This window comes from Monodon monoceros, unplaced genomic scaffold (assembly GCF_005190385.1).
Source record: "Monodon monoceros isolate NGI ecotype Baffin Bay Population unplaced genomic scaffold, NGI_Narwhal_1 Super_Scaffold_18, whole genome shotgun sequence".
NCBI lineage: Eukaryota > Metazoa > Chordata > Mammalia > Artiodactyla > Monodontidae > Monodon > Monodon monoceros.
The window spans coordinates 92,656,070-92,675,232 of NW_021703774.1; the positions used below are offsets into that span (position 1 = coordinate 92,656,070).

At 37.5% G+C, this 19,163-nt stretch overlaps 1 protein-coding gene across 1 annotated transcript; it reads right to left on the reverse strand.

The window, feature by feature from the left end:
- Positions 1-331: 331 nt before the first annotated feature.
- Positions 332-17,588, reverse strand: VCAM1 (vascular cell adhesion molecule 1). Its single transcript, XM_029228843.1, has 9 exons — positions 17,418-17,588; positions 16,599-16,874; positions 14,025-14,345; positions 12,525-12,791; positions 10,270-10,545; positions 7,740-8,060; positions 6,597-6,863; positions 4,592-4,858; positions 332-1,246 (listed from the first exon to the last, which is right to left on the reverse strand). The coding sequence occupies exons 1-9, from the start codon at positions 17,479-17,481 to the stop codon at positions 1,086-1,088; spliced, it is 2,220 nt and encodes a 739-aa protein (XP_029084676.1). The 5' UTR covers positions 17,482-17,588; the 3' UTR covers positions 332-1,085.
- Positions 17,589-19,163: the final 1,575 nt, after the last annotated feature.

Here is a 19,163-nt window from a genome sequence, read left to right on the forward strand (position 1 = left end):
CATACAGGTGTTCACTTGCTGCCCTTTAATATGTGTATGTTCATCTGCATTCACTCTTTCTGTGTATACTATATTTAAAAAACTTTTTAATTGCAGATTCCAAGGTCACAAAACCAGATATTTCAGTTCAATAAGTTAGGATGGCCCCAAGAAATGTGAATGTTTGTCAAGTTCCCATGATGATTCTGATAAAAGTAATCTGAGGACCATACTTCAAGTATCTGCTTATTAGTTCTATGGGTTTGAACTCTTTGGTCTTTGAACTTGACATTTCACAAAGAGCTGCAACATGATTAAAGGAGGCAATTTATAATAAATAAACACACAACTCTTTCAATTCCAGAAATTATCACTTTACTATACAAAAAAACCTAAACATTTACAAAAGAAAATCAAAAGAAGTTGCATTTTTAGACCACATTGGGAAAGTTACACAAGAGTCTGATGAACAAACAACATCATAAAACGTCTCTGTACCGTATTAGTACCATCCAGAGAAATCCAATCAACCACTATACCATAGGTTGAAGTGTTTAGTACCTGAAAGCCAACCCAGTGCCCTCTTGGTTTATCATTTGCCTATAACAATGTAAAATCCTAACATCTTTACAAAACATGGAATTGTTGTCTATGAACTTATAGGAATAAAATTTTGTTAAAGGAAATAAAATATTAAAAAGATGACATAGTTCAGCTGCCAATCAATATTAAGATGCTTTAAGTTATAACAGTCAATCCAAGCAACATTTTAATAATTATAGAAATGTGACTATAGTGTGCTGATATTCCAAGCAATCTTGCTATGGCATAGTTTTATTTTACATATATACAAATCATGTTATTGCATATACACATCAAGAAACTACTCCAGTCGTCACATCTCAAAGGTAGTGCCTATTTTTTAGGCAGAAATTTTCCTTTGGCTTCTTGCTCACAAGGGGCATAGGCAGCCATTTCTTTCCAAGAGTTCACTACATTCAAGGAAGTCTGTACTCCTAGCTTGTTGTTTTCCTCGTGGAATGATGAGCAGTACTGAGGATTTGAACTGATAAATAGTGTCTCTGATTGAACATTTCAAACATTAGCTACACTTTTGATTTCTGTGCTTCTACAAGACTGTATGACCCTTTCATGTTGGCTTTTCTAGCAAAGTAAATAATCATTCCAATGGCAGGTATTATCAAGGAGGATGCACAATAGAGCACGAGAAGTTCAGGAGAAAAATAGTGCTTGTTACTTTCTCTTCCTGGAAAATAACAAAATGAATGCAATTAATGTGTAGTATAAAAAGAAATTGTTTAATAATAATAGTTACATGTTTTATTTTAACAGTACAACTCGTTCTCTAAAGAGAAGTGAATCAAAGTAGTGATAAGAACCAACAGGGCCCAAAATACATATTTCTTTGAATTATTCAAATAATCAGTTAGCAGTTGCTATGGTCATGATGAGTCTAAAGATGACAGTTGTTGATTTCCACAAACTTGGATTCAAATAGATTCAGGTTCAACAGCAGAATGGAAGGAAGGGCGCAACTTTTTAGAACTCATTTAGAAGAGCAAGAATTGGAGAAGAGGGTTTGCTTTGGGAAATAGAAACATATACTAAGGAACTAGGACTCTGATCATTATGAATTAAAATAAATAAACAGCTCTCCAAGAAAAGCCTTGTAACACCTAGAGTGTAATCATTATAGTCAAACACCACATATAAGATAGTAAGGGAAAGAATTCTTGTCGATGGCTTTTTAGAGATATATAGAAAACTTTATATTTTGTATCTCTGAAGTAGGGCATCTTAATATACATTATTCCTCTTCAGCATTTATATCACTTCTTGATAATATGAAGTTTTTTGGATAGCATTATGTTTTAGCTTAAATGTGACTTACTCAGAGAGACATTCTCTGACCTGCATCTCCTCCAGCCTAAATAAGAAACCCTAATATACTTTTTTCCTAATATAGTTATATAACCCACTACACTTTCCCTCCATAGCTCTAATCACAGCTTATAGTTAAACATTTGTTTGCTTATCTATTAATTTTGTCTTCCTCCTTCAGACTGTGAATTACATAAGCACATGTATCTAGTTTCTTTTTGATCCACCACTGAATAGCCAGTACCTGGCTCCCTACTTGGAGTAGCTTGCACCCAATAAATACCTTTTGAATAGTAATATATTTTTTTCTTTCTACATCCTGTCATTTTGACATTTTGTTGTAAATTGGGTATATGAGGTAATAGTATACAAAAACTTTAAAATTAGTACTCTTTCTACTTACAAAAATCATCTGACCCCTACAATACTATTTAATATCTTAACCTTGTAAGAACATCTATAGAAGATAGCATGGTATTTACTGAAGTTCCATCTCTATTTATATTTACGTTTGCACAGCATTGTATGACCTCACGAATATTGTTTCTTCAAGTGAAGTATATATTGTCTCAGTCCTGGAAGAAATGAGTGATTTGACCTTGATAATCATTGCTTTACTTCTAGGAGTTTCTAATCACTGGAGATCAACCAAGAAGAAAAGAATCACTGGAGTTAGATGACGGGGAGTCCATTTTTTTGAATTATTGAGGTCAAAAACACTTCACCATAAACATAATGATAATTGCCTATTTTTCTACTTTCCCTTTCTAGAGTAGAACTAGTCAGAGTACAAGGGTAATATTTCAATAGAATTTCCATTATCATAATTATGGTTAAGCATCAATATTGATAACCTGCTGAGCAATGGTATCTCTGCTCCTATTGTTTTCTTTTCAATTTAATACATATTATCTTTTGCCTTTTGTTTTCCCCTCAGATATCTGCAGTAAAATACAAATTCGCTGCTGAGTTTGTTACCAGGGCAACCTTCAAATACAATTTTCTATTAGCTGTATCAACACTGAAAATCCTAAAGACTCCCAACCATTTCTATCACTGGAATACATTCAAGCAAATATATTTGTAAAAAAAAAAAAAATTAATTTTAAAACTCAGCTTATTACAAAAGATGACTAGTTGAAAATTCCCAGGAAAAATGTCAAATTTTTGTTTCCATTCATTTGTAGTTATTTTAAACCATATTTAGTTTGGGTTCTAGCTGAGTGCCTAATGTGCTTCAATTTGTTCATTTAAATAATGAGTGAAAAATGGCAAATATGTAAGTTACTAACTTAATAAAGCAATTAGAAAAGACAGCAATGTATGAGAGATAAAAAGTGGAGAAGAAGCTTTGGTGTGTCTTTAAAAGAGAATCGTTAACTACAAAAAGAAATATAAAAATGTTAGGAGTCCAAGTTCCTGGGACTAGGCTTGATTAAAGGTGTTCTGGAGGCATTGAGGATTAAATAGGAATAAATGAATTTCAACCTACTCATAACCAAGATCTCAGTCCGTCCAGAAACATCCCCAACCTCACTGGAAGCACTGATTACATACATCCCTGTGTCACTTTGAGTAACATGATACTAGGTAAATGTTCCATTCTTTGAACACATAGTAACTTCATTGGCCAGATCAACTCTTTTCAGGATAATCACTGCAGGTGGATGACTAAAAGTTTTACATGTAACCGTGATATTTTCCCCTTCTTTAACATTTCTAGGTGTATGTATTGATATTGTTGTGTTCTGAGGAGGTACCATGAAGACAAGAAAACATACAGTAAGGTCTTGTAATCTTGAGAAATTTGGCCAGATGAGTAAAATTTTTATCCATTTACTGACCCACGTTTAAATTTTCTTTACACTGATGAGTAGTTGCTAACTCTGAGAGCCCAGTGCCAGAGGCTCTTAAGAATTGGCATTTGTTTGCAAGAATGTTCACTTCAATTTTGGCTTCCAACACACAATGCGAGCTCATTAGCACTCAAGGGGTGGGAGACAGAGTAGTAAAGCCTGACTTGTTCTGCTTCCACTGATAAAATCAACAGATCCTACTGTGTGTTCACATGAGGGGTTAGGAGATTAAGAGGCTTCTGAAGTTTCTCTGCTGGGGCCACTGCCCCCTCCCTCCCTCTCTCCATCAGAATAGGGTAAAATGGACAAGGAGCTTGGATTTTCTAAGGAGACAGTTCTGTAGTCTAGAGTTTCCTTTATGTTGTTCAGCATTAAGATCACCATACTGAATTATTTTCCTGAGGAAAGTCAATCCAGAAAATATGTAGTTATTCCATGTTCAGAGAGTGACACTCTCTTCTGGTAGGAAGGAAAAGGGTCTGGATAGAACCTTTCTTTTTCCATGTGCCAATTCTACTTCTCTAGTTTCCTTATAACCCCCAGGGAAAGGTTTTGAAAATACATTTAAACACTTTGGAAATGCAGGACCTCAGAGACAAATGATGAATTGTCAACATTTAAAAAAGCAAATGGGAATTCTACACTGACCAGTGATTGATTAATGTCAACTTCCTGGCTGAACTCCATAGGATAGAGCAGCTGTGCATGATTATTTTAGGAAAGACTAAGAAATAACCATAATCATCATGGAATTCAGTTCCATTTTGCCCACTCATTCACCTAATCCTTGAAATTCGTTACAATTCACCAAGCCTCTGACCGATTATAAAAAATAATAAAAAACAAAAACAAACCTTTAACATCAAGTGTTATGCTTCTTAATTGCAAGCCAACTTCATTTTTAGATTCACATTCGTATACTCCCGCATCCTCCAACTGGGCCCTGTGGATGGTATATGCACCATCTGTAGACTTCAGCACTATGTAGCCTGACCCTGCTTTTTTCTTCAGGATTATCAAAGTTTGGGGAACATTTCCACATGTACAGGAGATAATGACAGTGTCTCCTTCCTTGACACTCTCAGAAGGAAAAGCTGTAAGTCGTATATCTTTCGGAGCAACTGTGGAAAGAATTTAAAGATACCTCTGACTGAATGAAATATAAACCAATCCCATATTACTTTAATGACAGTAACAATAGCTGTCAAGATGGTATTTGTGCTTACTGTTTGCATTAAATATTTAGAGGGGTAATTAAAGAAGTCAAGCATTTACTGGATTGTTGTAAATGATCACATTTTTAATAAAAGAAGACAACTCTTACGCTTCTTTCATGTCCCTTAATATAATTCTTTACCCAGCCTAGCCAACGAATAAGTGTTTTAAAAACAGCTGTAGGTTTCAAATGTGAAAAATAACTTTTTTTTTTTGGTCACACTGCTGTGCAAATATTTCTTTAAGTGTACAGGCCTTTACAGACTTCTGAGTTCTGAGCTGGACAATCCCAGATCAAGAAATTAAGCTCTGGGGCTTCCCTGGTGGCGCAGTGGTTGAGAATCTACCTGCTAATGCAGGGGACACGGGTTCGAGCCCTGGTCTGGGAGGATCACATGCCGTGGAGCAACTAGGCCTGCGAGCCACAACTACTGAGCCTGCGCATCTGGAGGCTGTGCTCCACAACAAGAGAGGCCGCGACAGTGAGAGGCCCGCGCACCGCAATGAAGAGTGGCCCCCGCTCGCCACAACTGGAGAAGGCCCTCGCACAGAAACGAAGACCTAACACAGCCAAAATTAAATAAATTAATTAATAAAATCCTACCCCCAACATCTTCTTTAAAAAAAAAAAAGAAATTAAGCTGTGCTTACAATCCTTAACAACACCAATTATCCTGGGCTAAGTACTTGACATACAACATCTCTGTTAATACACAGCCCGTGGAGGGAGGTACCACATCACCATTTTATAAGTGAGATTCCCATTAAGTTCATCTGTTTTGTGACTTGATTTGATACTCTTTCCCCAACCAGAGCTACCTCCTAAGGGCTTTCTTTAAGGTAGTGCATTGCCCTGCCAAGGTTCTTCCTTTAAAATACAAATTATTATTGTAATGATGTAATAAGAAAGTCACTAATATCTTAGTGGAAACAATACCAAGGGGTAAGAGAGGAACTAACAGCTCTAGTGAAGAAGAGAACCTTGAACCCCAAAAGGGAAGGTAAGAGGGAAATCCAAATCACTTCATGATTTTGCCCAAAACTGCCTACAGCTTCATCTTGTCAACTAGGAATTGTTTTGTTCTCAGTCTTGCCTCTCCATCCTGGCAAGAATGGGTCTGGATCTGCTAATTTCATCCACCCTAGTGATTCTATGCCATTAAACTGATAAACCAGAGGGCATGGTCACTGCTACTCAATCTCAGAATTTATAAAATGTTTAAGTGCCTTCTTAGGCTCCTAAGCACATACTAGCAGGCATCTTGTGAGATTACCACTCAGAGTTTAATCCAGCTAGATAAGGTAGCTTTAGTCCTAAGTAATTTCAAAATACATATATACATCTTCCTATCCTTATTTCAATGCCATAATCAATGCCTTGTGAGTGTAACTGGAACTCTTGGCACAGTTCCTGGATTCCACCTGCAGTTGAAAGAATTTTAGGATAAGTGACTTGGAATGGTTCATGGGGAAGTACTATTCCAGGAGCTTTCCATGCAGAGGAAACATCATGAGCTCTTCAAAATGCTCAATGCATTCTGTTTTAGTAAAAATTTTGTTTGTTTCAAAAAGGACTTTGCTCAAAACCAGTAACACAACCAAAATAAGACTAGCAATCATAACTCATTTAATCACTTAGCTCACCTTGAATAATTAATTCGACTTCTTTTCTGCTTATTCCAACCTGGTTAATGCCTTCACAGACATAAATACCAGAATCTTCCATTTTTGTAGACGTTAAGGTAAGAGTGGTATTCTCAGAAAGAGGCTGTAGATCCCCATTACTTAGCAGCCTGCTCCACAGGATTTTCGGAGCTGGAAGGCCATCGCTAGAGCATGTCATATTCACAGATCTACCTTCCTCCAGGATGGAGGAGGGGCTGATCAAGATGGTTGTATCCCCGGGAGCAACTGAAAAGGTGGGGACACTTGTTAGCTTGACTCTTTATACACCGAGTTCCAAAGAATTTTGATAATGTTGCAAAACTGGGCTATGGATTCACGGATTAGAACAGTTTATAAATCTTGATAACTTTCCAAAAGAGGTTTCTGTCCGCATTTACTTTAGCAGGTACAGAACGATAGAGAGTAGAATATGGACACATCCTGGATATTTTCCAACGGAAATAAATTCTGTAGAAACTCTCTTATATCAAAGAATGGATGATCAATGATAGTACATATTGACATTTATGGTACATTAAACATGATCATGAACTATGTGAATCACCTATGCAAATGTGGACTCTATTTTTCTACCTCTTGAATCTAGGCTGTCCTTGTGACTAACTTTGACCAATATATCCTGGAAGAAGTAACACGGTAGGACTTCCAAGCCCAGGCCCCAAGAGGCCCCTTTCATGATCACCCTCTTGAAATACTGCACTCTGGTGACTATACCTAGGCTACCTTCCTTGAGAGACACCACATGGAGAAAGAAAGGCCAAGAAACACCAGAGAAGGCCCAGACATGTGAGTGAGGCCACCTGGGACCATCCCCCACTGACCTGCCAACTGACTGACAATGCGTGAATGAGCTCATCTAATACCACATTGAACAAACTGCCCATCTGACCTCTTCCCAAATTTCCAGCTTAGAATCATAAGCCAATAAACAGTTGTTTTAAGCACTGGGGGTGGTTTGTTATAATAATCATTATTTTGTTGTTCCTTTTCAATTATTTTTTTCACAACGGTTTTAACAATCAACCTCATGTTAACTCTTTCCTGGCAACCATGATTAAAAAAATTCATATTAAATTGTGGATCCATCATGCATGTACTTACCATTAACATACAGTATCTGTGTACTCTGCCTTTGTTTGGGTTCAAATTCCATTTCATCAATAGGTAACTTAGCCAGACAAACAAGAACTTTTCCCGTGTCTTCAGTGGTGGGGATGAAGGTCATTTCCAAACTCTTGGTCTCTAGGGATTTCTTACTTACATCTTCCCAAAAGATTTTATTCTTCATAATACTCTCCCCTTTAAGTAATTCAATTTCCAGCCGGTCAAAAGGGTACACATCAGGAACCTTACAGCTTACAGTGACTGGGTTTCCACTCACTAACAGACCACTCATCTCAATTTCTGGATCTCTAAGGAAGGCTGCAAATGTCAAGCAAAAATGATGCTTATATGTGACAGTCAAGGAAAAACAGAACTAATCTCTATTAAATGCAAAGGTCTCAAAATGCAGATTTTAATTCACCTGGGATAGGATGATCACTAATATATAAATAACAACATTAAGTATAAATATTTATGACATTAAATATAAATAATGCTGGAAACGAAAAATAACTAGCACATCAAATCATCGGGTAATAAATATACTTTTTATTCTTCTCTAGTCATGCAATCTTGCTGACAGCTGTGGTCTGGTCTTTTCAATGGACATGTCAGCTTCCACCATCCTATTTAGTAACTATATATTTTAAACATTTTAATTATTTTCCAGGATGTATTGGATATTTACTATGTGCTAGTCCCTTAACATTCATTATCTCAGTCTTCAAAACGGCATAATCTAATGGGTATTAACTTATTTTACAGCTAGAAAAACTTATAGAGAATGTATTTTACAGCTAGGGAAGCATAAAATTCATAGAGGCTAAGAGTCTGCTATTGGCATTATATCTAGTAAGTCACTGAGCTGAGATCAGAATTTCTATTTCCTTGAGCTCAGAGCCCAGGCTTGGTTTCACAGAGCCATGCAGCCTCTCATCTCAGATAAGACCCAAGGGCATTTCTCAGTTTAGACATTTTCATTTGCAATGGCCAAGTTTAGGCAGAAAGTCTTAAATGTTCCTTGGATAATACTTGTAGTTAAGAGGAAACTATGAGATTTAGATTCTGAATAACATTTATAACACATCTTATGCAAATCAATAAATGTGAGATTAGAGTGGTTATCAAGAGCAAGAGCCATGCTAAAATTTTTTTCTCCTTAAGCAAAGTGTCGTTAAAGTGATACATTCTCTAAAGTTTCTATATGATGGTAAGGCTTCACTGCTGGTTCTCATTGCTGTTGGGAATGTGCCTACATCAGCAGGTCCTGGACTCTTGGTAATACGATAACGCAATAAATTTACCCTTCTTCTGAGAGATTCAAATCCCTTTACGGACATACTCTAACTCATGCTGAACAAACTCCTGAGGGGTAACACAAGTTTGGGCAGGATTTCTGGAGGAAAATCTCTACAATTGTTCTCTTGAATTCCACTGAATAAAAACAAGGCAGAATAACCTACTCAAAGTGTAACTTTATGATCACTTTGTATATTTTCTCCCTCGTTCATTATAAACTGAGGAACTCCAGCAATGTCAATTCATAGAGATTTGAGGCTGTAAAGGATTTTTGTTAAGGTGACAAGAACAGCAAGAAAAAGTGTAGTGTATTTATGTGGTGTAAATCAATATTCAAATCTAGTGCAGTCCCCTGTTTCTACTTCTTGTCTGCCACTGACCATCCCCAGTGACAAATCTAACGCCCTGGCTTTCTTTTGCTCCCCATTGCCTCATTTCTCCCATCCTGCCAATCGGATTTCAAATGTGCCGTCAAAACAGACCTACTAGAGCATGGACTTGAGGATACAGGGAGGGGGAAGGGTAAGCTGGGATGAAGTGAGAGAGTGGCATGGACATATATACACTACCAAATGTGAAATAGATCGCTAGTGGGAAGCAGCCGCATGGCACAGGGATATCGGCTCGGTGCTTTGTGACCACCTGGAGCGGTGGGATAGGGAGGGTGGGAGGGAGGGAGACGCAAGAGGGAAGAGATATGGGAACATATGTATATGTATAACCAATTCACTTTGTTATAAAGCAGAAACTAACACACCATTGTAAAACAATTATACTCCAATAAAGATGTTAAAAAAAACACAAAAAACAGTATGCTTGGGCCTCACCCCCAATTCAAATAATTGAGCAGCAGTCATCCCACCCTGTTATCTGAGTGGACACTGACTACACTCCTTGCACACGACCACGTCTGTACACCCCACATACACCCAGAGGGGGATGGGAAGCAGGGAGCATGCAGTGCGTTCAAGTCCATGATGAGAGAGTATCGACAAGACACAGCCTAAGCATTGTGGATGCTGGGTTCATATGTAATATCTACTTAAGACTTAGGCCAATTAAGTTACATCAAAAATTCTGGTTCAGAGATTTCGGAACCATTCACAATGCTAAATTCCCCTTCTAAACACAAGGATCTTGTCTTGTGTCACAGATTCACATTCTGTTTCTTCCAGTGGAACTGGGAACAGCGACGACAAAACAGTAAACAATTCTGAAAACCACTTACAGTAGAGCTCCACATGGATTCCTTTTTCCAGTTTCTTATGCCCACATGTCACGGTGCACAGATAAAAATGTTCGTTCTCAAATCTCACAGGACTCAGGGTCAATGTCGACTTGGACCCCTCGCTCCTCACCTTCCCGTTCAGAGGACTGTCTATCTGGGTTCTCCAAGAGAAAGATGGGGACTCGCAACCCATGACATCACAGGTCAACACAACTGAGTCGCCAATCTGAGCAGCAATCTGGGATCCAGGGGAGATCTCTACAGTAAACATTTTCTCTGGGGGATAAAAGAACAAGACGAAAAGAAGATAAGATTCTTTTCTTCTTTCATCACAGCTCAATATACGGTCTTTTTTTTTTCCTGGCCTCTTTTCAGCTAACATCTATGCCAGGAATAAATTACTCCTTTCCACCTTGGGACCTTCAGAAATGAAACCACATCTTTTAAGAACAAATGCACAAGACGCTGTTGATTCATTCATTCAATAGAATGAATAAGGATAAAAATTTGTCAAGACAGAGATTGGCATCTTTTCAGCAAAAAAAATTCATTCTCCACTCAAATGTAGTTTATCAAATCCCTGTAACAGTGGAAAAACAGCTCAAAAATATAAGAGGTTCCAGTGTGTCAAGCATTGTGGAAATCACTTTACATATATTATCTCATTTAACCCTCACAACTTCATGAGCTGATATTATTAATTCTGTCTCCCTCTCCTCCCCTTCTTCCTCCTCCTCTTTCTTCTTGAGGAAAGATGATAAATAACCTCACCCAGGTTACAAGTGGCAAAATTAGGACTTGAAGCCAGGTGGGTCTGATTCAAGATCCCAGCTTTTCAATTGCTTGAACAACTAAATCAAATCATCCTCATGTGGAGATAAAACAAAATCTAAGAAAAGTACTGAAAAAAAGTTATACAAATATGTGTTCTGATTAGAAGCAATACCTGTGACAGATCAGCACTTAGAGCTTCTGTATCAACAGAATAAAGCTGCACCATCGAAAGTCACACAGAATCACACTGAAAGCAAAGTCAAAATCTAAGCATTAAAGTGGTATGCAGGCCACCTCTTAAATTTGTTTGATACAATATAAAAATACTTTACTATTGACTCAGGGGCTGAAAACTGAGATGCCAGGGCAAACTCCTAAGTCTCAGATATCCAGAAAAGCTCTTTGGCTGCCAGTGCCATCCCTGCTCGTTGTTTCTGACTAGATTGTGAAGAGTTTTATGTGACTATTTTAAGAAATGTGAATTTTAATTTACATGCAGTTAGGGTTTGGTTGAAGTCATATAAAATGTGCACCTTTCTTGTTTAAGGTAGATAACTCTGGTAGCAGTGCATAGGATTATGTTGGGGGACAGAATGATAGCAGGGTGACCATTTAAAGACAATTATCTATAGTTGAAAAACCGTGGGGTTTGGGGTTCAAATGGGCCTCTGTTAAATGCCATTAATGAGCTATGTGACTCTAGGCAAATTGTCAACTATTCTGTGCCTGTGTTTTTATTCACCTCATAAGGTTGTGGTAAAGAAAAAAGACGTAACATTTATAAAGTGGAAAGAGAATTCCTGGCAAATATTAGGTGTACAAGCAATAAGGGTCATTATTAATCTCTGGGAGACACTATTCTCTCATCTGTAAAATGGATATAAAATACATACTCGTTAGTTATCTCTTCAAGATTAGAGGAAACATATGTAAAGTGCCTGGAATATAGCTGGTGGATGTTATTTATTGATAAGAACATCTTTCAAGAGTCCAAGTGAGAGATGATAAACTAAGGCAATGGCAAGAGGGTTGAAGAAAAGAGGTCAGATTCTAGGGATCATTTTGAGGTAGAACTGACAGATTTTGGTGATATGGAATAGGAACATGAATTTCAGAGTAAACAGCACATAATACATAGTTCAAATCTTGGGAGTCCAGAGTTAGAAGGGAGGAGGACCAGATGTGGGAACCTGAGAATACTAATATTCAAGGGGCAGAAGGACGAGAGAAAGCCAAGGAATGAGGCAGTGAAAGAATGATGAGAAATGGAAAGTAACCAGAAAAGCAGAGCCATGGAAGTTCTGGCAGGACATATTTCCAAGAAGTATGAGTAAGATGAATATATAATTGTATTAAAGCACATGACGATCAGATGGATCATCAATAAGAGTTAACGAAGTAATTTTGGCATTGAAGCTATTTCACTATTGCTTAAATCCAAATGACGGCAGCTTATCAGTCCTTTTTCGCATTCTGCTTACCTTGAACAATTAATTTCACCTCTTTTCTGTCTTTCCCAACCAGATTAACTCCTTCACACATATAAATTCCAGAATCTTCCATCCTCATAGCAATTAAAGTGAGAGTTGCATTCTCAGAAAGGAGCTGTAGATTCCCATTGTCTAATTTCTTGCTCCAGAAAATCTGTGGAGCTGGTAGACCTTCACTGGTACATGTCATCGTCACGGAATCACCTTCTTGCAGGCTTGTGGAGGGGTTCACAGATATAACTGTGTCCTTGGGTGAGACTGAGAAGGCAGGGCACAATAGTAGTCATTGCTAAGCATCATCTTGATCCAATAGGGCTACGGTATTTCTCTCATAGACTTTATTTACATGCTTTCACAAATTTGACAAACTTTCTCTGCCAAACTAGTGTAAAGAATTGCTGAGTCATAAAAATTAGTCAATCCAGTTTCTGACTAATTTGATGGAGTTACTTTTTTTGATGTTTGGTGTTTTCAGATGGCCATAGATACTTAGAATAATGTGGTTCAATCTCCTAGGTAAGGTAGAAGTTCTGGCTCAGCTTCCTTGCCAAAGGTTCATTCAAGTCGGCTTCAACACTTATGGTGCAAGGAATCCATGCCTTATAGTAAACACAGTCCATTTGATTTTTGGACAGCTCTAGTTATTAGAACACTTTCCCTTTATTGAGCTGAACTCTTCCTCTTTGTAACTAACTTTTATACACCGGTCATAGTTCAGTCCTCTACTGCTAAAGAATATATCAAATCCCACTTCTACGTGACTGTCTTTCAAATACTTAGTTATAGCTCTTGTTTCCAAGTTTTATATTCTCTAGGAAAAATATCTATTTTGACTATTCTTCTCAAAACATTGATAAAACATCTCATTCTCTTTCAACTAAACTTGTTATAGAAGGCAATACTTACTTTTAAGTATGGTGTCAAAGCAGACCAGAGCATTTTAGCCTAGAACAAAGCACAGTGAGTCCACTCCTACCAATTCTGGGATTTCAAGACTGCTTCAGCTCCCCCAGCCGTCTCAGGGAGCATGGAGACAATCAAACCTCATCTCCTCTCTCTCACCCCACACATATGTGTCCAGGTGAGCATACATATATGCACTCACACACAGAATAAGTGCCCACCTCGTAAAATCTCTATACCTTGATATTTCAAGGCATGGTATACGAGTTTACAAAACATGATTAAAAACATTTTATCACTTGAGCCTATTTCCTACTACCCGATCAGGTGGTATTAGTAGTCCTCTTTGATAGACTGTGAAATTAAGTGACCCAAATTCACACAGTTAGTGGAGCCAGAACTTAAGCTCAAATCTTCTCAACACAAATTTGGTGTGCTTATTAAATTATGCTATTGTCAAAAATTATGCTCTCAATGAATCAAAATGGTGTAAAAACTACAAACACGTTTCTTCTTGACTTTAGCTGCTAAGTTTACTGCTGTATAGATCCAAGACTAAATGCCCATAGACTTTACACAAGTACTTACTGTACACTTGCAGTTTTTTTGTAGTCTCCCTTACTTGGGGTTGAGAATCAATTTCATTAATGTGTAATGTAGCTTGACAAACAAGAGCTTTCCCAATATCCTCATCAATAGGAGTGAAGGTTACTTCCAAACTCTTCGTTTCCTGGGACTTCATTTCTGAAACCTCCAGAAAGTCCTGTGTCTTCACGGAACGGTTGCCCTTCAGTAATTCTATCTCCAGCCTTTCAAATGGGTAAACATCAGGGACCAAACACGTGACTGTGACTGGCTTCCCAACCTCCAGGGGGCCACTCAAATGGATCTCTGGGTCCTTAGGGAAAGCTGCAAAGTTCAAACAAATACATGCAAATGGACTTTTTGTTCATGTTGTATGAGGTCCCTTACTGATTTAAATCAATGTAAACTAAATCTAATATGTTTGCGAATACAGTCTTAATACAGCAGAATTGTTTAAATAGCCTTTTGTGGTTTGGGGTAGGTTCAAGAACTGGAATCTCCTGTTAGAGAGTTCAGTTCTGACGTTGCATGTACTAAGTGTTGCATGTTATCAGAGTGAAAGGAAGGCGAAGAAATTCATGTTTATTGAATACTTACGTGTGCCCATCACTGTGCTATTCATTTAACACCAATGACTTTATTTCATCCTCACAACAACCCTAAGAAATAGATACCACAATTCATAGATATGAAATCATAAACTTAGCACATGTGCATAACTTTCCTAAGGTCACACAGCTAGTAATGGTAAAGCTGGGATTTAAACTCAGGATTTTTATTAGTCTGTACTGCTATTGAAGATTTTTTTTATGTTATATCACATTCTCTTATTCTAGTGAGGGCAGATATATTTCATTTTATGGATAAGGAACCTGAGGCTTAGAATGTCATTGCAAAGAATAGTTATTGGGCAAGATATGCTAAGAAATGAGAAGAACAATTCTAAATAATTGGTTTCTGAAAAATGGTGCCTCTGACAGGCATTCATCCACCAGAAAGGTACACCTGTGCAGTCTTTAAATTCTGGAAGGCATATTTGCCTCCCAAAATGCCTAACTCAAAGTCTAACTAATACTCCAGTTGAACTTTTTAGTGTCAAGGGACACATTATTTCAGTCAGTCATTGCTTTCCTTGCAAGGCTACTTTTCATTGCAAACCGCCAGGATGGTAACACGTTGGCTCAATTCAAGACTGAAATAAGAATAAAAAGTTTCCAACTCTAAAGAATATTACAATCAAATGTGGAATGGAGACAGGACTGTTAAACATAATGAAAGACAGACATTCTTGAAAAAAAACTAAAAAACTTCAGCCAAGATAATTAAAGCCAGAAGGGCCTTCATTTCTCTTTTAAAATTTTCAACTATTTGGTACTTGCGAGGAAAGGCAAAGGAACTGGAAATGTTTTGCTATGTGAAGAAACAGTATTTTTCATTTTTCCACCAATAGTCCTGTCCCTCATATTCTGAAAGAAATGCGTTTATAATCCACAGTTTGCTGTCAGGTAATACAGGAACTTGCTACTTTCTCCTGTATTTACATAAGGGGGCCTTTCAAGGAGCTCAGGAGGCTGCACAGACATAAACTCTGCATGTACAACCAGCATAATTGAAAGCAGCCGGCCAGGCACAGTTTCTTGGGAAGCACTAGCAACATACAGGTTTCTTGAAGAATCAGTTAAGGTTACTGGACAAAGTTGTCTCCACTACAGCAGAAGAGAAGCAACATAAGTAGAAAAGATAATCAAATGATGTCTTTCTGAAGAGATGACTATCAAGGATTCCAGTATTTTGGAAAAAGCAGTAACCAGAATGCAAGTGATTTATTTTAGGTTATTTTTTCACTCCTTTTGCTAACTTTTTTGCTGGATTGAGAATGGATTTGGATACATTTTGGTAGGCTGGTAAACGAGGGGTATTCATTCACATTCACAAGGCAAATCTAGTTCATTATACAAATATCTTTGAGGTTGAGCGATTGAGCATCAAGACTTAATGGCACCAAACAAAAACAAAAACAAAACCTCCTAAATTTATCTCCACCAAAGTCAAATAAGTGAAATGTTTGCAGATATTTTTCTTCTAGCTAAAGGGGAAAACTGTACAGGAGCCCATTACTAAATTATAGCTCTCCTGCTTAATCTTTAAACTAATTTTAAGCACCAAATTGCATAAGAATAAATAAATGGAAAATCCCTGAAGTATGGAATTCATAAATCATTTAGACACATGGACAAGTGAACATATAAGGATGTAATTGAATAGAAATTTTTTAAAATAAAATAAACAGAACCTTAGAGATCTTCACTTTATGATTAAGAAAACTGAAGCCCAGAGAAGTTGAGTCTTACCCATGGTCACCATGTTTGTGGCAGAGTTGGAAATAGAAGCTAGGATTTGGGTCTCTGGTCTAGTGCTAGGTTCAGCTGTCTCTAGCTTTCTTGGTACACTAGGTCCTCTAGCCAAGAATCTGGACATGAATATACTTTTTTCTTTCTTTTCTTTCAAAACTATCCTTTTAGAAACTTATTTTGAAGCAAAATGGAGAGAAAATCAAATATTCTCTAAAGTACTCACAGTAGATCTCCACTGGGATTCCTCTTTCCAGTTTCTGAGACTCACAAATCACTGTGCACAGGTAATAGTGTTCATTCCCCAGACTAACAGGATCCATGGTCAGCGTGGATTTGGTCCCCTCATTTCTCACCTTCCCGTTCAGTGGACTGTCTATCTGAGTTCTCCAGGAGAACGATGGGGACTCACAGCCTGTTGTGCTACAAGTCAGTGAGATGGAGTCACCAATCTGAGCAATAATTTTGGATTCAGGGAAGATGTCGATTTTAAAAGCTTGAGCTGTGAAGGCAGAAAGAAAAAAACAAACACTGGTTTGTTGAGTATTCTAGTCCTTCTTCTCTGTTCTAGTATAACATCTAAAATACAATCTGGCTGATCTCTTTCCTAAACTGCTTCCAACTAACGCAAGGTAGCATTGAAGTCACTTTCAAAAGAAGGTGTTGAAATCATCTTTGCTTAGGAGAACCCTCATTCTGACCTTGATGCCCACTTATCAGAGTTGTTTTGTCACTAGCTAAGTTTGCTCTCATTATCAAGTGCAGGAAACTAAAGAGACAGACCTTCCTAGAGATAGAATCCAATTACTCATTTGACATTGGAAAAAAAGTATCCAAAAAACATCAACTTTACAGCTGTAACTATAACAATATAATGGTGTCTAGCAATACTCAATAGCACATTAAAAGTTAGGTTAAATTAAGTTTTCCCACTCTTTAAAAATCCTAGTGCCTTTCTTTACGACCATAACAAAACTGACTGAAGCCAAAATCAGGGCTAAAGTGGAATGCTAGCATTTGGAACAAATCAAGGAGAAGAACTTACAAACTGCAAACACCATCCAAAGTATATTTGAGGCTCCAAAGATCACAACCATCTTCCTAGGCATTTTAAGTTGCTGTTGTTATGAGAAAATAATGGTTCCAAAACCCTTCTTTCTGTCCCCACTGAAAGTGCCTGGGAAGTCTTGAGCTCCTAAAGCCAGTGAGGTTCAGTGAGGAATGAAATAGAAAGTCTGCTCTTTATAAAGGGTCTTGTTGCAGAGACACAGAGGCGGAGGGAAATCCCTTCAAGGGGAAACCCGGAGCAGAGCCAGAAAAAAATTTTAACTGACACCCAGCCAAGTCCAGTGTTAACCCCTTCCGTTGCTCTCAGTACTGAAACTGCTATCTCTGCCCTAGAAAAAGAAAACACTTCCAAGCCTATAAAATTAAAACTTTTCCTGATTTTTTCATTCTAAAAGGATATCTTTGCATGAAATATATAAAATCATGCTTGTGGCAGAATGAGGCTTTCTGAATCCAATGGGGAAAAGAGAGAGGGAAAAATAGTAAATTACACTCTAGTTTTTGAAGTGGCTAAACAAGCACTATGTCATGCGAACTGATTTTTCTCCATTAGGAAGATATATTTGCAATTCTAAAACAGAGACTAAATTTTCTCTTGCAAAAAAAAGGAAAAGATCCTTTCTTTTGATGAGTTATTTTTTAAAAGAGAGACAGCATAGCTTCTTAGTTTTACACTTTTTATTCACAACATAGTTTTTTTGACAACAAACATCCAGCTTCTGAAATGATTTTCTTGAGTAGAGAATAAAGGAACACTACCAGAACAAGAGAAAGAATTTTCATCTTCTGTTTTAGAAAAGCTACCAATTCTTTGGTTCAGTTGCTGGATAATTGGAAGTCTTTTGCAGACTTAAATGCAAATGTATGGAAGTCATCTGAAGTGGTAAATCTCTTAGACTGTGAGACTTAACCACAAACACAGTTAAAACATGAAAAATAATTTGTTTCTCTTTTATGGTAGGTGACAACAACAATTTTATGCTCTTTTTTCCCTGCCAGTGAAAAGACTTTTTAAAAGGTATTTTTAAATGACTGTTTTTGCCTTACACACACATACTTAAGTCTTTGCAAAATGCTTGCCCATCAAAAAGAAACCGGAATAGCCACTTCCTTGTATTAGACTTGTGCAGGTCTTCCTCCCACACTGGATCATCAGTTCGTATCATGGTCCCAGACCAGCTCTTGTTTAGCATTGTATCTACCTCTGCCTTCCCAATATCTAATGCTTGGTTTTGCACTTAGTGGGTACCAAAAAAGTGCAATCATAAATATTATAAATTAAAATTTGGAAAAGAAACTTCCAAAATGCTAGCAATAATATGTAAATACTGCATGAGAAACATGTTGGATTCTACAAAACAAAAAAAAAATACCAAAGCTCACGGACTCCCAGGGATGTGTACAATAAACAGCCCTGTGCTATGTGACTGAGGAAGGCCATAACTGAGGTTTGGAACTGATAACTGTTCCTACATGGCTGGAGAGGTTCTGGACCTCCTCTTGGATGCTGATGAGGCTCCCACTCAAGGCTAAGGAGAGAAAAAAAGTGGAAGAAGCTACTGGCTGTGATGGTATATAAGTGTGGCTTCATCTGCCAAATAGCTAAGGATCAGAAAAGGGGCTTCAGGCAAAATTAGCTGATGAACATGTAATCTAGAGGTCTTTTACAATGTTCATGTCATGGAAGAAGATTATCAGAACCATGTATGTTAACTGCTTAACT